The sequence below is a fragment of the Odocoileus virginianus genome, chromosome 29 (genome assembly GCF_023699985.2).
Source record: "Odocoileus virginianus isolate 20LAN1187 ecotype Illinois chromosome 29, Ovbor_1.2, whole genome shotgun sequence".
NCBI classification, from domain to species: Eukaryota; Metazoa; Chordata; class Mammalia; order Artiodactyla; family Cervidae; genus Odocoileus; species Odocoileus virginianus.
Genome location: NC_069702.1, coordinates 11,250,167 through 11,267,784, shown reverse-complemented (window position 1 = coordinate 11,267,784; position 17,618 = coordinate 11,250,167). Strand labels below are relative to the sequence as shown.

Sequence of the window (17,618 nt, the reverse complement as noted above, 5' to 3'; positions counted from 1 at the left end):
GGGTCAGGAAGATCCACTGGAGAAGGGATAGGCTACCCACTCCAGTATTCTTGGGCTTTCCTTGTGGCTCAGCTGGTAAAGAATCCACCTGCAATGTGGGAGACCTGGGTTTGAACCCTGGGTTGGGAAGATCCCCTGGAGAAGGGAAAGGCTACCCACTCCAGTATTCTGGCTTGGAGAATTCTGTGGACTATATGGTTCATGGGGTCACTAAAAGTCAGACATGACTGAGTGACTTTCACTTCATTGGTATTATCACTTTTTATTTTCTTTTAATCATGGATAGATTTTAACCAGCCATCCATTATTACCAAGGTCACATAATAAAACAATGATAGGAAAGCCCATAAAACACTCTCCTAGCTGCAGTTGTAAGTAATAAAGTTAAGGAAGCATAAACACTGACGTGTCTTAATTTTGGTTGTTCCTCTGTGCTGTGTCCAAGGTTGATCACAAACTTGACACCTTTGATTGAAGGACCATGATTACTTAAAATGTGACTGGAGTCAGTGAGTGGTCCAGTAGTCACACATCCCATAAAATCATTCCAGGTCATCAACAGCTCCCCCATGAGTTGGCCAAAGTCACATTGTCGTGTTGATGATCACTGAAGCCTACGGCAACAACTCCTGAATGTTTCAGTTAGAATGCTGAGCTTTATTGAGGAAATAGGCACAGTTTCCTTTAGGTTTTAAAATTACTTAGCATTCCCAACAGACCCCTACTCCTCCACCAAAAACTCTTGGTTAGGACCCACTCAAGTATAACTTCCTCAATATAAAATGAGAAGACTGGAGGCTCACAGAAGCAATGCAACTTGTCCAAAACAAAACAGCTGATGGTGAGTCTCTGAAATCTTAACCCAATGTTGCTTTGTCGAACTAGGCTATCTGTGTTACTCTTTGGGACCTAGTTCAGGCCCTTTGGCTCTGGACATAACTCATCATTCTAAGTGAATGGTGAACAGTATCTCAAAGGTGGGCATGAAGGTATCACCAGATTAGCATCCTCCCAGCTAGCGAGTATTGAATTCCATGCTTCCACAATAGTGACACCAGCAGTGTGTATATGTGTGTACATGTGCACACATGAGGGTTGATGTGTGTGAGTGACTGACATCAAAGATGGAGAGACTCAGAGCTTCTATGGAGCAGCAGGCCAGCAATATCCTTCCAAAATATTGGGGGGTGACAGCAAGCCTCCTTGTCACTAGCCTGTAGCTGAAGAATTCTACCCCATGTCCAATTTAAATCATCCTGTTTAGATCACAGGACTCTGGAATATACTCTGAGGTCCTGAATCCATCTGGATCATGTCATCATGCACACATGCACACACACACATGCCCATATATCCCAGGGCCTGAAACAACCAGTTCTTAAAAAAAAAAAAAAAAAAAAGACTAATGCTATTAACCTGGAAATAGGACTTAGCGTAATGGTGTTCACTTAATGGTGTTAGGATAAGAAAACAAATATAAACAGTTCACCTTTCTCTGTTCCAAGGACCTGTATTGAATTAAAAAGAGAATATTATTGAGTGACTCTTAGTGAGTTTGGGCAACATTTCTGTTAGTATAGATTTTTAAAAATCTGTGAATATGCCTCCAAAAGACTAGGCAAAAATAAAAATTTTATACTCCTTGTTTTATACTCTGAAGTAACAGGCAAATATACAGTCTGCTAATGGGACTATAAATTGCTTTGACTATTTTTGAAACCAAGAAATGCTCTTATTCTTATCCCAATAATTCCATCGAGAAGTTTCTTTTTCTAAGACAACAACCTGAAATCTGGATCAAGTTCCGTGTAAAAAGATGTCCAGTACATCATTACTTATAATATAAAAACACTGGAAACAATCTATATACCCTCTAAGTGGGAAATATTAAATAAATTTTGGTGCTATATTCACTATTGCAAAATTAGAAATTCATTGCAATTATTTATATACAGTATGGCATAAAATTGTACTTTATCAATGTCTCAAAGTTACATAAAAACTTCAGGATAAAAATGGGGCTTATGATATATTTAAAAGCAGTGTGTGTGTATGTGTGTGTGTGTGTGTGTTTGTGTGGTTGTATTATAGAAAACAGGATTTGAAGAGAGATGATAAAATTTTAATAGAGTTTGTGTTTAAGTGATGAAAGCCATGGTTAATTTTCTTTATACCTGCTTTGGAATTTTTATTTTTAAAGATGAACATGAAAATATTCACAATATTCTTTTTAAGGCAACCATTTCTCTTTCCAAACATTTTCTTTCTCTTTCTTTCCTTAATAGTGAATTCCTGATCATTCTTCATTATGAAAGTCTATGTGCTTAGTTGGATTGCATCCTGGAGTCCTATTACACTTTTGAAGAATTAAAATGCCTTGCGAGAAGCACAGTATTTGCTGAAGTATTTACTTAACTGCAAATAATTCTCTAAACTCCATTTCATGCATTACAGCAGTTGAGGAGGTCTACAAGTATCATTTGGACAAGAGTTTCTTAACCTGGGGGATGCAAGAGGTCCTTGAATGGCCTAATGGGGTTCATTAACCTTCTGAAATTAAAACTGATTTTTTTCTTCTGTAAATATGTGCATTTTTTTTTCTGGGGGTGGGAAAGGTTTATCATACTTTTCATCAAATTTTCCAAGTGGTCTGAGGTCCATAAAAAGTTAAAGCCAGTAGAATGCATACGAGGTCCAAAGAGCTGGTGCCATTTGCCCAGAGTCCCAGAATTATCTTGTCACTGGGCGGACTCTGGAGCCCAGGTCTCCTGACTCACACTAGTTTCATAGACAAGAAATCTGTATCAACAAATATCTCAGAGAGGCATCGTATGTCTTGTCTAAGGCAGGCCAACAGAGAAGCCCTTTTATCTTAAGGAACTTGGCATCCCCTAGGATTCTGAAAAGAGGACATACATTTCCTCATGGCCAGCGACTCAAGGCAAAACTATAGACTGAAGGCAGGAGGAGAAGGGGACGACAAAGGATGAGGGGGTTGGATGACATCACCGGCTCAGTGGACATGAGTTTGAGCAAGCTCCAGGAGACGGTGAGGGACAGGGAAGCCTGGCGTGCTGCAGTCCATGGGGTCGCAAAGAGTTGGACGATTAGGTGACAACAGCAGCAACAATAGGCTACATAAATAGGGTAATGAATGAATCGATCCTCATGAGTGGCTTGAAAGTCTCCACACTGAGTCCTCTCCAACACTTTGAACCGGCCAGTTCAAAGTGCTCAATCTTTTGTGCTATGGTTCTCAGGCTTGTCAAAGGAGAGAGAAAGTCTTGCTGTAAATACAGCTGAGAAGCCATCTGTCTGAGAGAGCTCTTGTTTTGTTTACATGAGACCCAGCCAACTTTTTGCTTGAGGGCTCTGAATTTAAAATCAAATGCAATTAGAAAAGTGGAGAGATATTTGCTTTACTCTGACTTCACTTAATATAACAATCTCTAGATCCAAATATAATATATTAATAATATCACTTATATGTGAAATATTAAAAAAATGATACAAATCAACTTATTTCTAAAACAGAAACACACTCACAGACATAGAAAACAAATTTATAGTGACCAAAGGGCAAAGGTGGTGGTGGGGAAGTACTAGACTATATAAGATAGATAATCGTTAAGGACCCATCGTATAGCACAGGGAACTCTACTCAATATACAGAATATTCTCAATATACTCAAATACAGAATATTCTGTAATAACCTATATGGGAAAGAGATCTGAAGAAGAACAGATGTATGTGTATGGATAACTGCATCACTTTGCTGTACCCCTGAAACTGACACAATACTCTAAGTCAACTATGAAGTGAAAGTCGCTCAGTCGTGGCTGACTCTTTGCAACCCCATGGACTATACAGTCCATGGAATTCTCCAGGCCAGAATACTGGAGTGGGTAGCCTTTCCCTTCTTCAGGAGATCTTCCCTACCCAGGGTTCAAACTCAGGTCTCCCACATGGCAGGTGTATTCTTTACCAGCTGAGCCGCAAGGTAAGCCCTATAGTCAACTATATTCCAATGTTAAGTAAAGTTAAGAAAACAAGGACTCCAGCTGTCTCTGTTCAGCCAGACATTAAAGAGGATTGCAAAAGGTAAAAAAATAAATAAATAAATAAATAAATAAATAGAAAAAGAGTGAAATCTAGATTTTTTTTTGTTATAAAATTAACACATTCAAGTTAAATATAATGCCTTCTTTTTCATTTCCCACCTTCTTCTCATCCCATCCTTTCATCTGTTTCTTTCTTCTTGTTTTTCACTACTTCATTTCAGGTGAGTCACATATTTCCCAGGGCAGAACTATGGACATGGAAAGTAGATTGAGACTTCAGGCTTTCAGCACTGGCTCCATCTGTCCGCCAGCTGGCAATTCTTGCCACTTTTCTGAGGCTTCTTTTTCTCTTATGTGTATGTGTTAGTCATTCAGTCTTGTCTGACTCTTTGCAACCCCATAGACTCCCTGTCCATTGCAACCTTTGCAACAGCCAGCTTCCCCTGTCCATGGAATCCTCCAGGCAAGAATACTGGAGTGGATTTCCGCTTCCTTCTCCAGGGGATCTTCCTGGCTTAGGGACCAAACACTGGCCTCCTGCACTACAACCAGATTCCTTACTGTCTGATCCATCAGGGAAGCCCTCTTTTTTTCTCTTAGTTGTTGTTGGTTTTTGGGGAGGGGGGGTGGCAGGTGGCACATCACTTCTGCTGGAATGAATTCTGGTCCTCAAGATGTAATTTAAGCAAGAATTTAACACTCACACAAGCATGGCATGTGCCCTATGAGATGGGCTTTTGAAATAGAGAAATGACCTTGACTCTCAGTCCAAACAATGAGGAAGTGTTTTGGCAAGAACAATGAGGAAGTGTCTTGGCAAGAGATAAGGAAGAAAAATGTGTTCTTCCACTAGACCTTGTTGTTCTTTAGATGTTATCAATTTCCAGCAGAATGCCAATGAAAGTTGCAAGAAAAACAAACTGTCCTGCAGGATCCCTGCTGTCCAAGGCAGGCATTTCCACTTCCTTCTTACTTGTTTATGATTGGTGGGCCTATTGCCCTTTCATACTGAGCGGTGAATAATGGTCATCTTGAGTGGCAGCCTACTTGGGACGCATTAGCTGATCCTCAGGAAGAAAAGGGTGGAGTCCCTTTAGATGTGTGGGTTCCTTCAGCTGCAGAAGACCACCCCTACTTTCTCCTTCCTGCTGGCACTTGGAAGTCCAACAACTTGCAGAAGAGGATAAGCTGGGTGGAGTCCTGAATAAATCCTTCATGCATTACTCATGTGTTATCCTCCTTGATATTCTCGTCTTATGGATTGGAGGTATAACTACCTAGCTTGAGGGGCAAGCTAGAAATGTGACTCAAGTCTAACATTCTCATAATACCAGGAAGAAAGGAAGGAAGGAAGGAAGGAAAGAAAGAAGAAAGGAGAAAGAAATAGAGAGAAAATGAAACTGAGCAGCCCTGTGGGGCTCCTGGGGGCAGAAGCCTTTCTGTGACCCAGTTCCTTGTTTTTATAGGGAACAGATGGCAGAGAGTGAAGAGGAACTAAAGGGCCACTTGATGAAAGTCAAAGAGGAGAGTGAAAAAGTTGGCTTACAGTTCAACATTCAAAAAACTAAGATCATGGCATCTGGTCCCATCACTTCATGGCAAATAGATGGGGAAACAGTGGAAACGGTGTCAGACTTTATTTTGGGGGGGCTCCACAGTCACTGCAGATGGTGATTGCAGCCATGAAATTAAAAGATGCTTACTCCTTGGAAGGAAAGTTATGACCAACCTAGACAGCATATTAAAAAGCAGAGACATTACTTTGCCAACAAAGGTCTGTCTAGTCAAGGCTATGGTTTTTCCAGTGGTCATGTATGGATGTGAGAGTTAGACTATAAAGAAAGCTGAGCAGTGAAGAATTGATGCTTTTGAACTGTGGTGTTGGAGAAGACTCCTGATAGTCCCTTGGACTGCAAGGAGATCCAACCAGTTCATCCTAAAGATGAGTCCTGGGTGTTCATTGGAAGGACTGATGTTGAAGTTGAAACTCCAATACTTTGGCCACCTGATGTGAAGAGCTGATTCATTGGAAAAGACCCTGATGCTGGGAAAGATTGAGGGCAGGAGGAGAAGGGGACGACAGAGGATGAGATGGTTGGATGGCATCACTGACTCAATGGACATGGGTTTGCGTAGACTTCGGGAGTTGGTGATGGACAGGGAGGCCTGGTGTGCTGCCGTTCATGGGGTCACAAAGAGTTGGACACGACTGAGCTACTGAACTGAACTGAACTGACTTCAGACTCCATGATCTTCCCAGAGTCCTAAAAGGCAAACTCAGGGAAGGGAAGGGATACAGAGACAAAGGAGGAGAAGCCAAGAAACAATAGTGCAGTCCTGGTTCTGCCTCAAGGGATAAACATAATATCTTTGAGCTCTTCTGTATCAATATCAGCTCAGTCGCTCAGTCATGTCTGACTCTTTGCGACCCCATAGACTACAGCATGCCAGTCTTCCCTGTCCATCACCAACTGTCAGAGTTTACCCAAACTCATGTCCATTGAGTCAGTGATGCCATCCAACCATCTCATCTTCTGTCGTCCCCTTCTCTCCCACATTCAATCTTTCCCAGCATCTGGGTCTTTTCAAATGAGTCAGGTCTTCACATCAGGTGGCCAAAGTATTGGAGTTTCAGCTTCAGCATCAGTCCTTCCAATGAATATTCAGGACTGATTTCCTTGAGGATTGACTGGTTGGATTTCCTTGCAGTTCAAGGGACTCTTTTTTTTTTTTTTTTTTTCTCCAACACCACAGTTCAAAAGCATCAGTTCTTCGGTGCTCACTTTCTTTATAGCTCAACTCTCACATCCATACATGTTTACTGGAAAAACCATAGCTTTGACTAGATGGACCTTTCTAGGCAAAGTAATGTCTCTGGTTTTTAATAAGCTGTCTAGTTTGGTCATAACTTTTCTTTCAAGGAGCAAGCGTCTTTTAATTTCATGGCTGCAGTCACCATCTGCAGTGATTTTGGAGCCCCCCAAAATAAAGTCTGTCCCTGTTTCCACTGTTTCCCCATCTATTTGCCATGAAGTGATGGGACCAGATGCCATCATCTTAGTTTTCTGAATGCTGAGTTTTAAGCCAACTTTTTCGCTCTCCTCTTTCACTTACATCAAGAGGCTCTTTAGTTCTTCTTCGCTTTCTCCCATAAGGATGGTGTCATCTGCATATCTGACCTAACTGATATTTCTCCCGACAATCTTGATTCCAGCTTATGCTTCCAGTCTAATGTTTCTCATAATGTACTCTGCATATAAGTTAAATAAGCAGGGTAACAATATACAGCCTTGATGTACTCCTTTCCCAATTTGGATCCAGTCTGTTGTTCCATGTTCAGTTCTAACTGTTGCTTCCTAACCTGCATACAGATTTCTCAGAAGGCAGGTCAGGTGGTCTGGTATTCCCTTCTCTTTAAGAATTTTCCACAGTTTATTGTGATCCACAGTCAAAGGCTTTGGCATAGTCTATAAGGCAGAAGTAGATGTTTTTCTGGAACTCTCTTGCTTTTTTGATGATCCAGCGGATGTTGGCAATTTGATCTCTGGTTCCTCTGCCTTTGTAAAGCCAGTTTGAACATCAGAAAGTTCACAGTTCACATACTGTTGATGGCTAGCTTGGGGAATTTTGAGCATTACTTTGCTAGTGTGTGAGATGAGTGCAATTGTGCGGTAGTTTGAGCATTCTTTGGCATTGCCTTTCTTTGAGATTGGGATGAAAACTGACCTTTTCCAGTCCTGTGGCCACTGCCGAATTTTCCAAATTTGCTGGCATATTGAGTCCAGCATTTTAACAGCATCATTTTAGGTTTTGAAATAGCTCAACTGGAATTCTATCACCTCCACTAGCTTTGTTCGTAGTGATGCTTCCTAAGGCCCACTTGACTTCACATTCCAGGATGTCTGGCTCTACGTGAGTGATCACACCATCGTGATTATGTGGGTCATGAAGATCTTTTTTGTATAGTGCTTCTGTGTATCTTGCCACCTCTTTTTAATGTCTTCTGCTTCTGTTAGGTCCATACAATTTCTGTCCTTTATTGAGCCTGTCTTGCATGAAATGTTCCCTTGGTATCTCTAATTTTCTTGAAGAAATCTCTAGTCTTTCCCATTCTATTTTTTTCCCTCTACTTCTTTGCAATGATCACTGAGAAAGGCTTTTTTATCTCTCCTTGCTCTTCTCTGGAACTCTGCATTCAAATGGATATATCTTTCCTTTTCTCCTTTGCCTTTCACATCTTTTCTTTCATGGCTGCTTGTAAGGCCTCCTCAGACAATCATTTTGCCTTTTTGCATTTCTTTTTCTTGGGGATGGTCTTCTGAAGAACTACTAAAACCCCCAATAAGTGAAAATGTTAACTACCTGATACAATTCTTCATTCCAGAGAGAGGTCACAGTTTGATGACCTCAGGAACCATAGAAACTCATCAGGAGACCACCTGGAGCCAGATTAAAAGAGGCCCTGCACACACCCTACTCTTATCAGCAACCTCACCCTTGAACTATTGCTATAAAAAACTCCTCACCATATCCTCTAGCGTTGGGACACACAGCTTTCAGGGGCAGGAACCCGTTGTGAGCCTTTGCCTGGCAAAGCAATAAAGCTATTCCTTTCTGTTTCACCCAAAACTCTGTGTCTGAGATTGCATTCAGCATCAGTGCATGGAGGCCAAGTTTTTGACATCAAAAGAAAGAAAGAAGGGGATCAACCTCCAAGTTCTATACATAAAAGCATAGGTCAAATACTAAGATAAGAACCAAATCCCTTAGGAGGCCAGTGGGGAGTGAAATGAGGGCCTGCTGTTGGCTTAAGGACCTTCTTCTTTGGGGCTTAAAGAAGTCACCATCTAAGGGGCTCTAAGACAGCTCCCTCTGACCTGACCTTCATGCCACTTATCGAGCCTCTGCTGCTCACCTGGACATTTACGTGCCGACTTTGACTGACTTTGCCACATCGACTTTGCCAAGTTGAGGATACCCGTTTCTATTTTTTGGTTGGGAAAACAGAATAGAACAGGGGTGGGGTGAGGACAGGAGGATTTGCTCAAGTTCACAAAGTTGTTGATGGCAGAGTGGGATTCTAAATCAGGTCTGTGTGACTCTGTATCTCCTATATAATCCACTTTGCACTCCTTTCTTGTGAGGAACAAATAGTCAGGAAATTGTATCACAATTTCCAACATTTACTTCTGAAATGCTGAAGAATGGAAGTCATTGGTGGAGACCTCATGTCTTCCAAAAACACTGAATGTGGTGGCAAATAGGGATTTCATTTAAAATCTCAGGCTTAGCTTGTTTTGCTTTAGTTTTATCGCCTTTAAAGTAGGGTACTTTATAATTGTGTAAAATAGACAGCTAGTGGGAAGTTGTTATGTAGCACAGGAAGCTCATGCTGGTGCTCTGTGACTACCTACAGGGTGGGATTGGATCTGGGAAGGGAGGGAAGCTCAAGACGGAGGTGAGATATGTATATTCACAGCTAGTTTACATTGTTTACATTGCAGAAACCAATACAACATTGTAAAGCAATTCAGTTCAGTTCAGTCACTCAGCCATGTCTCTTTGTGACCCCATGGACTGCAGCCTCCAATTAAAAATGATTTTTTAAAAAAATAGGCTATTAATACATATTGAGCATAGCTGTTATGATAACTAAGCATCTTGCCCATCACAGACAGTTAATGCAAAAAAATTCCCTTTTTTTTGTTTCCTAGGACAGAATTGCTACTTACCTCACTTAAGTTCTTTAAGCTTATCTGTCTGCAAGGGAAAGAAATATGATGTTACATAAAATACAGCTCATAATGATCAGGATAAAATCATTCTGAGCTCTTAAAGCTCTTTGATTACATTTTCATTGTCAAATTAATAGCCCATAGTCCAGTGTGATATTTATCACTGTTCTATAAAATTAAAGTCAGGTTACTTTTCTCATAATTTTCTAAGCAAAAGAAGTTACGAGCCAATATAAAAGGTGGTGACAGAAAGGATATGAATAAACTTGCCTCTCGTTTTAGGAGAATTTAAATAACATCATCATTCCTACTGACATTTGGTTTTCCATGTCAAATTTCATTAGCACAGAAGGACCTGCTATTATTACCTTGATTTTAAAACTCCTTTTTTTTTTTTTTTTTAATTTGAGGAAGTATCAAGAATTTTAGGTGTGAAGTTGTGGTACAGCAGGACCGAGGAAGGCCTGTGTGAGAAAAAGGATGCTGATAACAGGAGGAGATCTGAGACAAGAAAGAACATGAAACTGAATGGGAGGAGGAGAATTCAACAGGGACTTGGATAAAGTAGACTTTGGACCATTGGATTGTCTCAGAAGAAACTCCAAACCTTTCATTATATTGACAGTTGAGTTAATTAGCCTCTCTAAACCTCATTTTTTTTTTTTAATTTTTATTAGTTGGAGGCTAATTACTTTACATCATTACAGTAGTTTTTGTTATACATTGATATGAATTAGCCATGGATTTACATGTACTCCCCATAAACCTCATTTTTTCTCATCTGAAAGTGGCCACAAGGATATTTATCCTAGAGGCTTACTGTGAAAATTGTTGTTATTGTTTATTTGCTCAGTTGTGTCCAACTCCTTGCCACCCCATGGGGTGTAGCCTGCCAGGCTCCTCTGTCTGTGGGATTTCCCAGGCAAGAGTACTGGAGTGGTTGCCATTTCCTCCTCCAGGGGATCTTCCCGACCCCAGGGTCGAACCTGGGTCACCTGCATCTGCAGGCAGATTCTTTACCACTGAGCCACCAGGGAAGCCTCATTGTGAGCATTGCTGGAGATAAAAAGGAACATGTCGGGCATCCAGTGGGCACTATTGTGAGGATGTGGGCAAAGCCAGAAGACGTGGCTATGAAGGGGGTTGGGGTGATGTGTACCTCTGTCTACCTCTGCCTGTGAGAAGACTGGAACAGAAGAGATGTTAGGAGATTAAGGTTGCAACACCAATCCCAGTTTAAGGCTGTTGAGCTAGGGTGATAAAGGTCTGTCTGTATCAGGTAAGACGCTGCCAGCAGCATATAGCACTCAGAAGCTATACCCTGGTCTTAGATCTCTAAGCAAGAAGCGAGTGTGCTGAGGTCCCATGTTTTTTTAACCTGTTTCATCAGCCCATCTGAGATAATGCATCTGTACCCTGCCTCTCCCTCTTAACGGGGCAAGTGGAAGATAAAGAGGTATGAGTAGAAGTAATAAGGTAGAACAGACACCCAAAGTATTAATTCGTTTGGGGTTAAAATGAGGCCAATCTCAATGTTTTTAATGTTTAAGAAACTCTGGCATCTTAGAAATACTGACAATCGGCCATGTGGCTTCAATTTAAATTGGGTAATTGCTTTTAGACTTGTGATTTTAAGTTAATACGAGTCAAGCTATGTTCAACTTCATTTCTAAACCATTCCAACTGTTTAAGAGAACTTGAATTTTTCTATAATTATACATTCACTTTATTAGATTTATAAAAATGAAATGTTAAAGTTTGGTATGTTAGGGTTTAAACCTGCCCTGTCAGCATTTGAAGTACTTAAAAAATCAATTACATGAAGCGAATAAAGGCGTTTCAAAAGTTTAAGGATATTTAACTGAGTTCCTCAAAGTCTTATGTTTTAACCTATGTAATGTGACAAGCAGAGGGATTGTCTTTCTGTTTAGATAAAAGCACTCCATTTATAGTGCTATATTTATAGATGGAGAAGGAAATAGCAACCCACTCCAGTATTCTTGCCTGGAAAATCCCATGGACAGAGGAGGCTGGCAGGCTACAGTCCATGGGGTTGCAAAGAGTCGGACACGACTGAAACAACTTAGCACAGCATATATTTATAGATGGAAATTTAAGACTTCAGGAAAATTGGCCTTTTAAATTGGTAACTTTCAAAACCTGGATTTTAAAGTGAGAATCCACTTAGGAAGTAAGAAGTCCTCTCAAGGAGCAACAAATGTCCTTGGGCATTGAAATGCCTGTGGTGACAAGACTCCCACGAGTTGGTTTCCCCCCTCACACATGAAATGAAGGTATTGGCTTTCAGGGGTCCTTTTTAATGAGATTTATGGAGACAGAGAGACCCGCATAAAGTGATGGAATAGAGGAGCAGGGGGGACTCTGGCCTCCCCCTCTAGCCCCAGCCTGCCTCTCTGAGAGCATCTTTCCACTCGTAAATTGTCCCATGATTAGCTGCTGGAGGTGGTTAATAAATAACGCATGGTCCTTGACTACACAATATAAGTTTTGCACGCTCCTCCCCGTGCATAAGTGGTGCTCAGCGTGTATTTGAGGATAACACTATTTTTACTGTCAAAATAGCCCTTCCAGAACCTCTCTTAGTTTTGGGCTTAGTTTCAAATGAATTGGATTTGAGTCCTTGTTCTGTTATCTCTGAGTTCCATCACGTTCAATAAGTAAAGTTTCCTCTCTGAAGCTTCATTTCCCCACCTGTGAAATGGGTAAACGCAGACAGAAATGAAGAGGGTTGATTAAGGTTCTCATGAAATAATACATATGAAAGCTATGTGGCGAAAAAGAACGCCTTACATCTGCAGGACACTTTTAACATTCACACCCTCCTCAACTTAAACTCCTCATTCTGACATAACTGCAGTGCTCACACAGTGGTAGGAAATCATACAGAAACATCCATGTGTCCTTAACCCCGTTTCCCTCAAAGGCAATATCTGTCATGATAGATTATATCATTATAGGCAATACCTATCATTATATATCCATATTGTAAAACTATAACGATAATAAAGTTCACACTTTAAAATCCATAGTTTCCATTCATGCATGTGAATTCATGTATCTTCTTTGTAATCCATACTTTCTCTTTACAGTTTCTCAATATGTATAAGGATTTTTTCCATCTCCCAAACCATCAGAACATGTATATTAAGGTTGCCTGAGCTGATGTGGTGTCAGCAAGGTTGAAGAGGGAAAACCATAGGTAGGCAAATGAGTGCTTCGTTGATAAAAATATCACAGACTTCCATTGTATATATGTACTACAGCTTCTTTATCCATTCATCTGTCATTATTGTATATACAGTGAAGAAAGTCATAAGAGAAAAACAAATATCGCATATTAAAGCATATATATGGAATCTAGAAAAACGGTACTGATGAACCTATTTGCAGGGCAGGAATAGAGACACAGACATAGGGAACAAACTTGTGGATACAGCGATGGAAGGAGAGGGTGGGATGAACTGAGAGAGTGGCATTGAATGAACATAAACATTACCGTGTGTAAAATAGATAGCTAATGGGAATTGCTGTGTTCAACACAGGGAGCTCAACCCAGGGCTCTGTGACAAAACTAGAGGGATGGGAAGGAATAGAGGGTGGGAGGGAGGTTCAAGAAGGAGCGGACATAGATTCATGTTGTCCCTGGCGGCTCAGAAAGTAAAGAATCTGCCTGCAATGCGGGAGACCCGGGTTCAATCCCTAGCTGGGAAGATCCTCTGGAGGAAGAAATGGTAACCCACTCCAGTATTCTTGCCTGAAGAATCCCCTGGACAGAGGAGCCTGGTGGGCTACAGTCCATGGGGTTGCAAAGAGTCGGACACGACTGAGTGACGAACACACTCACACTCACATGGCAGAAACCAACACAACATTGCAAAGCAATTATCTTCCAATTAAAAGTAAAGTTTTTAAAATAGTACAGACTTTATTTAATTTATATTTTGGCTGAACCCTGCACTTTGGGCCACTGAGTTGGCTGAAGCTTAAAGGAAATTTCAGAGCTCAATGACCAGGCTGCAGTTCTCTGTCCTTATCAGAAAACTGCAGATTGAAGCATTGCTCTTTGCAGAATGCTGAGAACTCCAAAGTGGCCCATGTGCAGCTAGAGCTGCAGCAAGCAATGATTATGCTCCTGACCTCTCAGGCTGATTTTTATTCAGTGCATGTATCATGGCATTCAAATTACAATGGATACAGAGTGGGAAAGTTTTCTTTTTTTCCTCTTTCTAATTATATCAAGGAGAGAGTTTCCACGTAGTGGTTAGTATATCTTAAAACTGTTTGTTGCCCAGTCATGTCCGACTCTTTGCCACCCCATGGACTGTAGCCCACCAGGCTCCCCTGTCCATGGGATTCTCCAGACAAGAATATTGGAGTGGGTTGCCATGCCCTCCTCCAGGGGAATCTTATCAACCCAGAGATTGAACTTGGGTCTCCTGCATTACAGGCAGATTCTTTACTATCTGAGCCACCAGGAAAGCCCATATATCTTGAACATCACTCTAACTTTATTTTTTTTCCCCTTTAACAGAAAAAAACCTCCTCCAGACTGAAAGTTTTGCTCTGAAACTGTGTTGTGGTTACTTATGGTAGTGCTATGTTTCCCTTTTAAATACATCTATTAAAAAAAAAAAAAAAGCTGAGCAAAAACTATGAAGCACATGGATATTGCAAAAATCATAATGATGACCCACAAGTGGTTGAGAATGTCTAACCAACATTCTCCAAACATCAGTGTTCTGTCCTGGCTTCGGGCTGTCAATGAGTGATCTAAATGACATTTTCCTGAACTGAAGGGCTCTAATTCAGCAATTGTTTCGTGAAGCCAAGTTTATTGTTGTTGTTGTTCAGTGTCCACCTCTTTGTGACCCCATGGACTGCAGTACGCCTGGCTGAAACACAGATTGGAACACAGGCTGAAACACAGACTCGGGGGCCACCCCACCACCTGGGGTAAGCAAAGCCAACTGGAAGGCCTGCAGCTGTCGGCTGCCTTCACTGGGCAGTTGATCCCCAGATGTAAACACAGACGCTCCAGGGGGTGATTCAGCCCACTTGGCCCAGGGAGCAGCTGTCAGGAAAGCAGAGAGCCCGAGCTGGCCAAAGGCACTCAGATCTCCAGCCTTCCTTCTGTTTTCAGATAAAGTGAACCTCACAACAGCCTCAAGTGGTGTTTCCCACATGGTTATTAGCAATGGCCATCTGATGACATAGCTGGGCACAGCTAAAAATAAATAGAAAACTCACTTCCTAAAGCAAGGTTCTCGGTCATTTCTTTTGCAAATATTTTCTCTCATTTTGTGGATTGTCTTTTCATTTTGTTTATGGTTTCCTTTGCTGTGCAAAAGCTTTTAAGTTTGATTAGGTCCCATTTGTTTGTTTTTGTTTTTATTTTCATTACTTTAGGAGATGGATTAATCTCCAAAACATACAAACAACTCATGCAGTTCAGTAACAAAAACCAACCCAATCAAAGAGTAGGCAGAAGATCTGGAAGATATTTCTGCAAAGAAGACATATGGATGGCCAAAAAGCATGGAAAAGATACTCAATGTCACTAATTACTAGAGAAATGCAAATTAAAAGTCCAAGGTATCACCTCACACCAGTCAGAATGGCCATCATCAAAAAATCTACAAACAATAAATGCTGAAGAGGGTGTGGAGAAAAGGGAACACTTCTATACTGTTGGTGGGAATGTAAATTGGTACAGCCACTATGGAGAACAGCGTGGAGGTTCCTTACAAAAACTAAAAATAGGTCCAGCAATCCCACTTCTGGACATATACCCAGAGAAAACCATAATTCAAAAAGATACAAGTACCCCAATGTTTATTGTAGCACTATTTGCAATAGCCAAGACATGGAAGCAATCTAAATGTCCATCAACAGAAGAATGTATAAAGATGTTGCACATATATACAGTGGGGTATTACTCAGCCATATAAAGGAGTGAAATAATGCCATTTGCACCAATATGGATGGACCTGTAGACTCATTCTGAGTGAAGTCAGTCATTCAGAAAAGAACAAATATGATATTATTTATATGCGGAATCTAAAGTGATGGTACAAATGAACTTATTTACAAAACAGAAATAGAGCCACAGATGTAGAAAACAATTTTATGATTACCAGAGAGGAAAGAGGAGAGGGATAAACTGGGAGATTGGGATTGACATACACACTGCTGCTGCTGCTGCTAAGTCGCTTCAGTCGTGTCCGACTCTGTGCGACCCCACAGACGGCAGCCCACCAGGCTCTGCCGACCCTGGGATTCTCCAGGCAAGAACAGTGGAGTGGGTTGCCATTTCCTTCTCCAATGCGTGAAAGTGAAAAGTGAAAGTGAAGTCGCTCAGTCGTGTCTGACTCTTTGAGACCCCATGGACTGTAGCCTAACCAGGCTCCTCCGTCCATGGGATTTTCCAGGCAAGAGTACTGGAGTGGGTTGCCATTGCCTTCTCCGGACATACACACTACTATATATAAAATAGTTTACTAATGAGGATCTACTGTATAGTACAGGGACCTCGACTCAGTACTCTATGATGATCTTTATGGGAAAATAATCCAAAAAAAGAGTGCATTTATGTATATGAATAACTGATTCACTTTGCTATACACCTGAAAGCAACACATTGTAAGTCAACTATAACCCAATGAAAAAAAAGGAAAAAAGTAAGACAAAGCTCTCTTAGTTCTGGTGGCATTCCCAACGTCTTGCAATGGACTTTGCATATTTTTCCCCCTCAACAGTCATTTACCAACCCTATAACTTTGACAAGTCACCTAACTTCTCTGAATCTTAGTCACTTTTTGTGTCCTGTGGGTAGGGAGCCCTTTCACCAGGCACCTATTATGTGCCTCTGCTGAGGTGGGCGCTTTGGCCTTTTCAAGCCTTAGAAGATCAAACTTGATTGGGCTGCATGCGTGCATGCCCAGTCACTTCATCGTGGCCGCCTCTTTGCGACCCCACGGACTGTAGCCCCCCAGGCTCCTCTGTCCATGGGGTTCTCCAAGGCAAGAACACTGGAGTGAGTGGCCATGCCCTCCTCCAGGGGATCTTCCCAACCCTGGAATTAAACCTGAGTCTCTTTTATCTCCTGCATTGGCAGGCAGGTTCTTTACCACCAGTGCCACTTGTAAAGCCCCCAAATAGGGCTGTGAGTGAAGTGAAGTTGCTTAGCTGTGTCCCACTCTTAGCGACCCCATGGACTGTAGCCAACCAGGCTACTCCGTCCATGGGATTTTCCAGGCAAGAGTACTGGAGTGGGTTGCCATTTCCTTCTCCAGGGGATCTTCCTGACCCAGGGATTGAACCCGGGCCTCTTGCATTGCAGGCAGACACTTTACTGCCTGAGCCACCAGGGACGCCCCCAAATATGATTACGGGTGTCTAATTCTGTTAGGTACAGACAGCAGATGCTGTTTAAATGATTGTTCTTTCTTCTTTCCTATGCTGCGACAGATGCTACCCTAGAACTTGAGAAAACTTACAATTCTACCTCACAAGGATGGTTAGTTTCTTCTTATAAGTAAGCAGGATTCAGAGATATGTAAGAGCTTCCTGAAATTTTACAGCCAAAAGTGGCTCAACTGGGATCCAAACCCCATCTTGCTGGGTCCCTACAACCTGTTCTTTGCAACGTAAGGAAGAAGGACATAAAAAGAAAGTGTATTTTCCATGAAGGAGTCAAAATAGAGATTTCTGAGATGCTTTCCCTCAAGGTGGGGGTGGCTGTCCCTGCCAGGCTGGGGAGTCTACTTCGAGAGGTGGCCGTCCTCCCCCTCCCCCCCGTCC

At 41.6% G+C, this 17,618-nt stretch overlaps 1 protein-coding gene across 1 annotated transcript in view; it reads right to left on the bottom strand.

The window, feature by feature from the left end:
* CLNK (cytokine dependent hematopoietic cell linker) overlaps positions 1-17,618 on the bottom strand; it is a 204,393-nt gene that overhangs the window by 37,056 nt on the left and 149,719 nt on the right. The window contains exons 12-13 of the mRNA XM_070458116.1: positions 9,795-9,822; positions 1,490-1,508 (exon numbers count right to left, since the gene is read on the bottom strand). Coding sequence (XP_070314217.1) covers positions 1,490-1,508; positions 9,795-9,822 — 47 coding nt within the window. The remainder of the gene's footprint in view (positions 1-1,489; positions 1,509-9,794; positions 9,823-17,618) is intronic.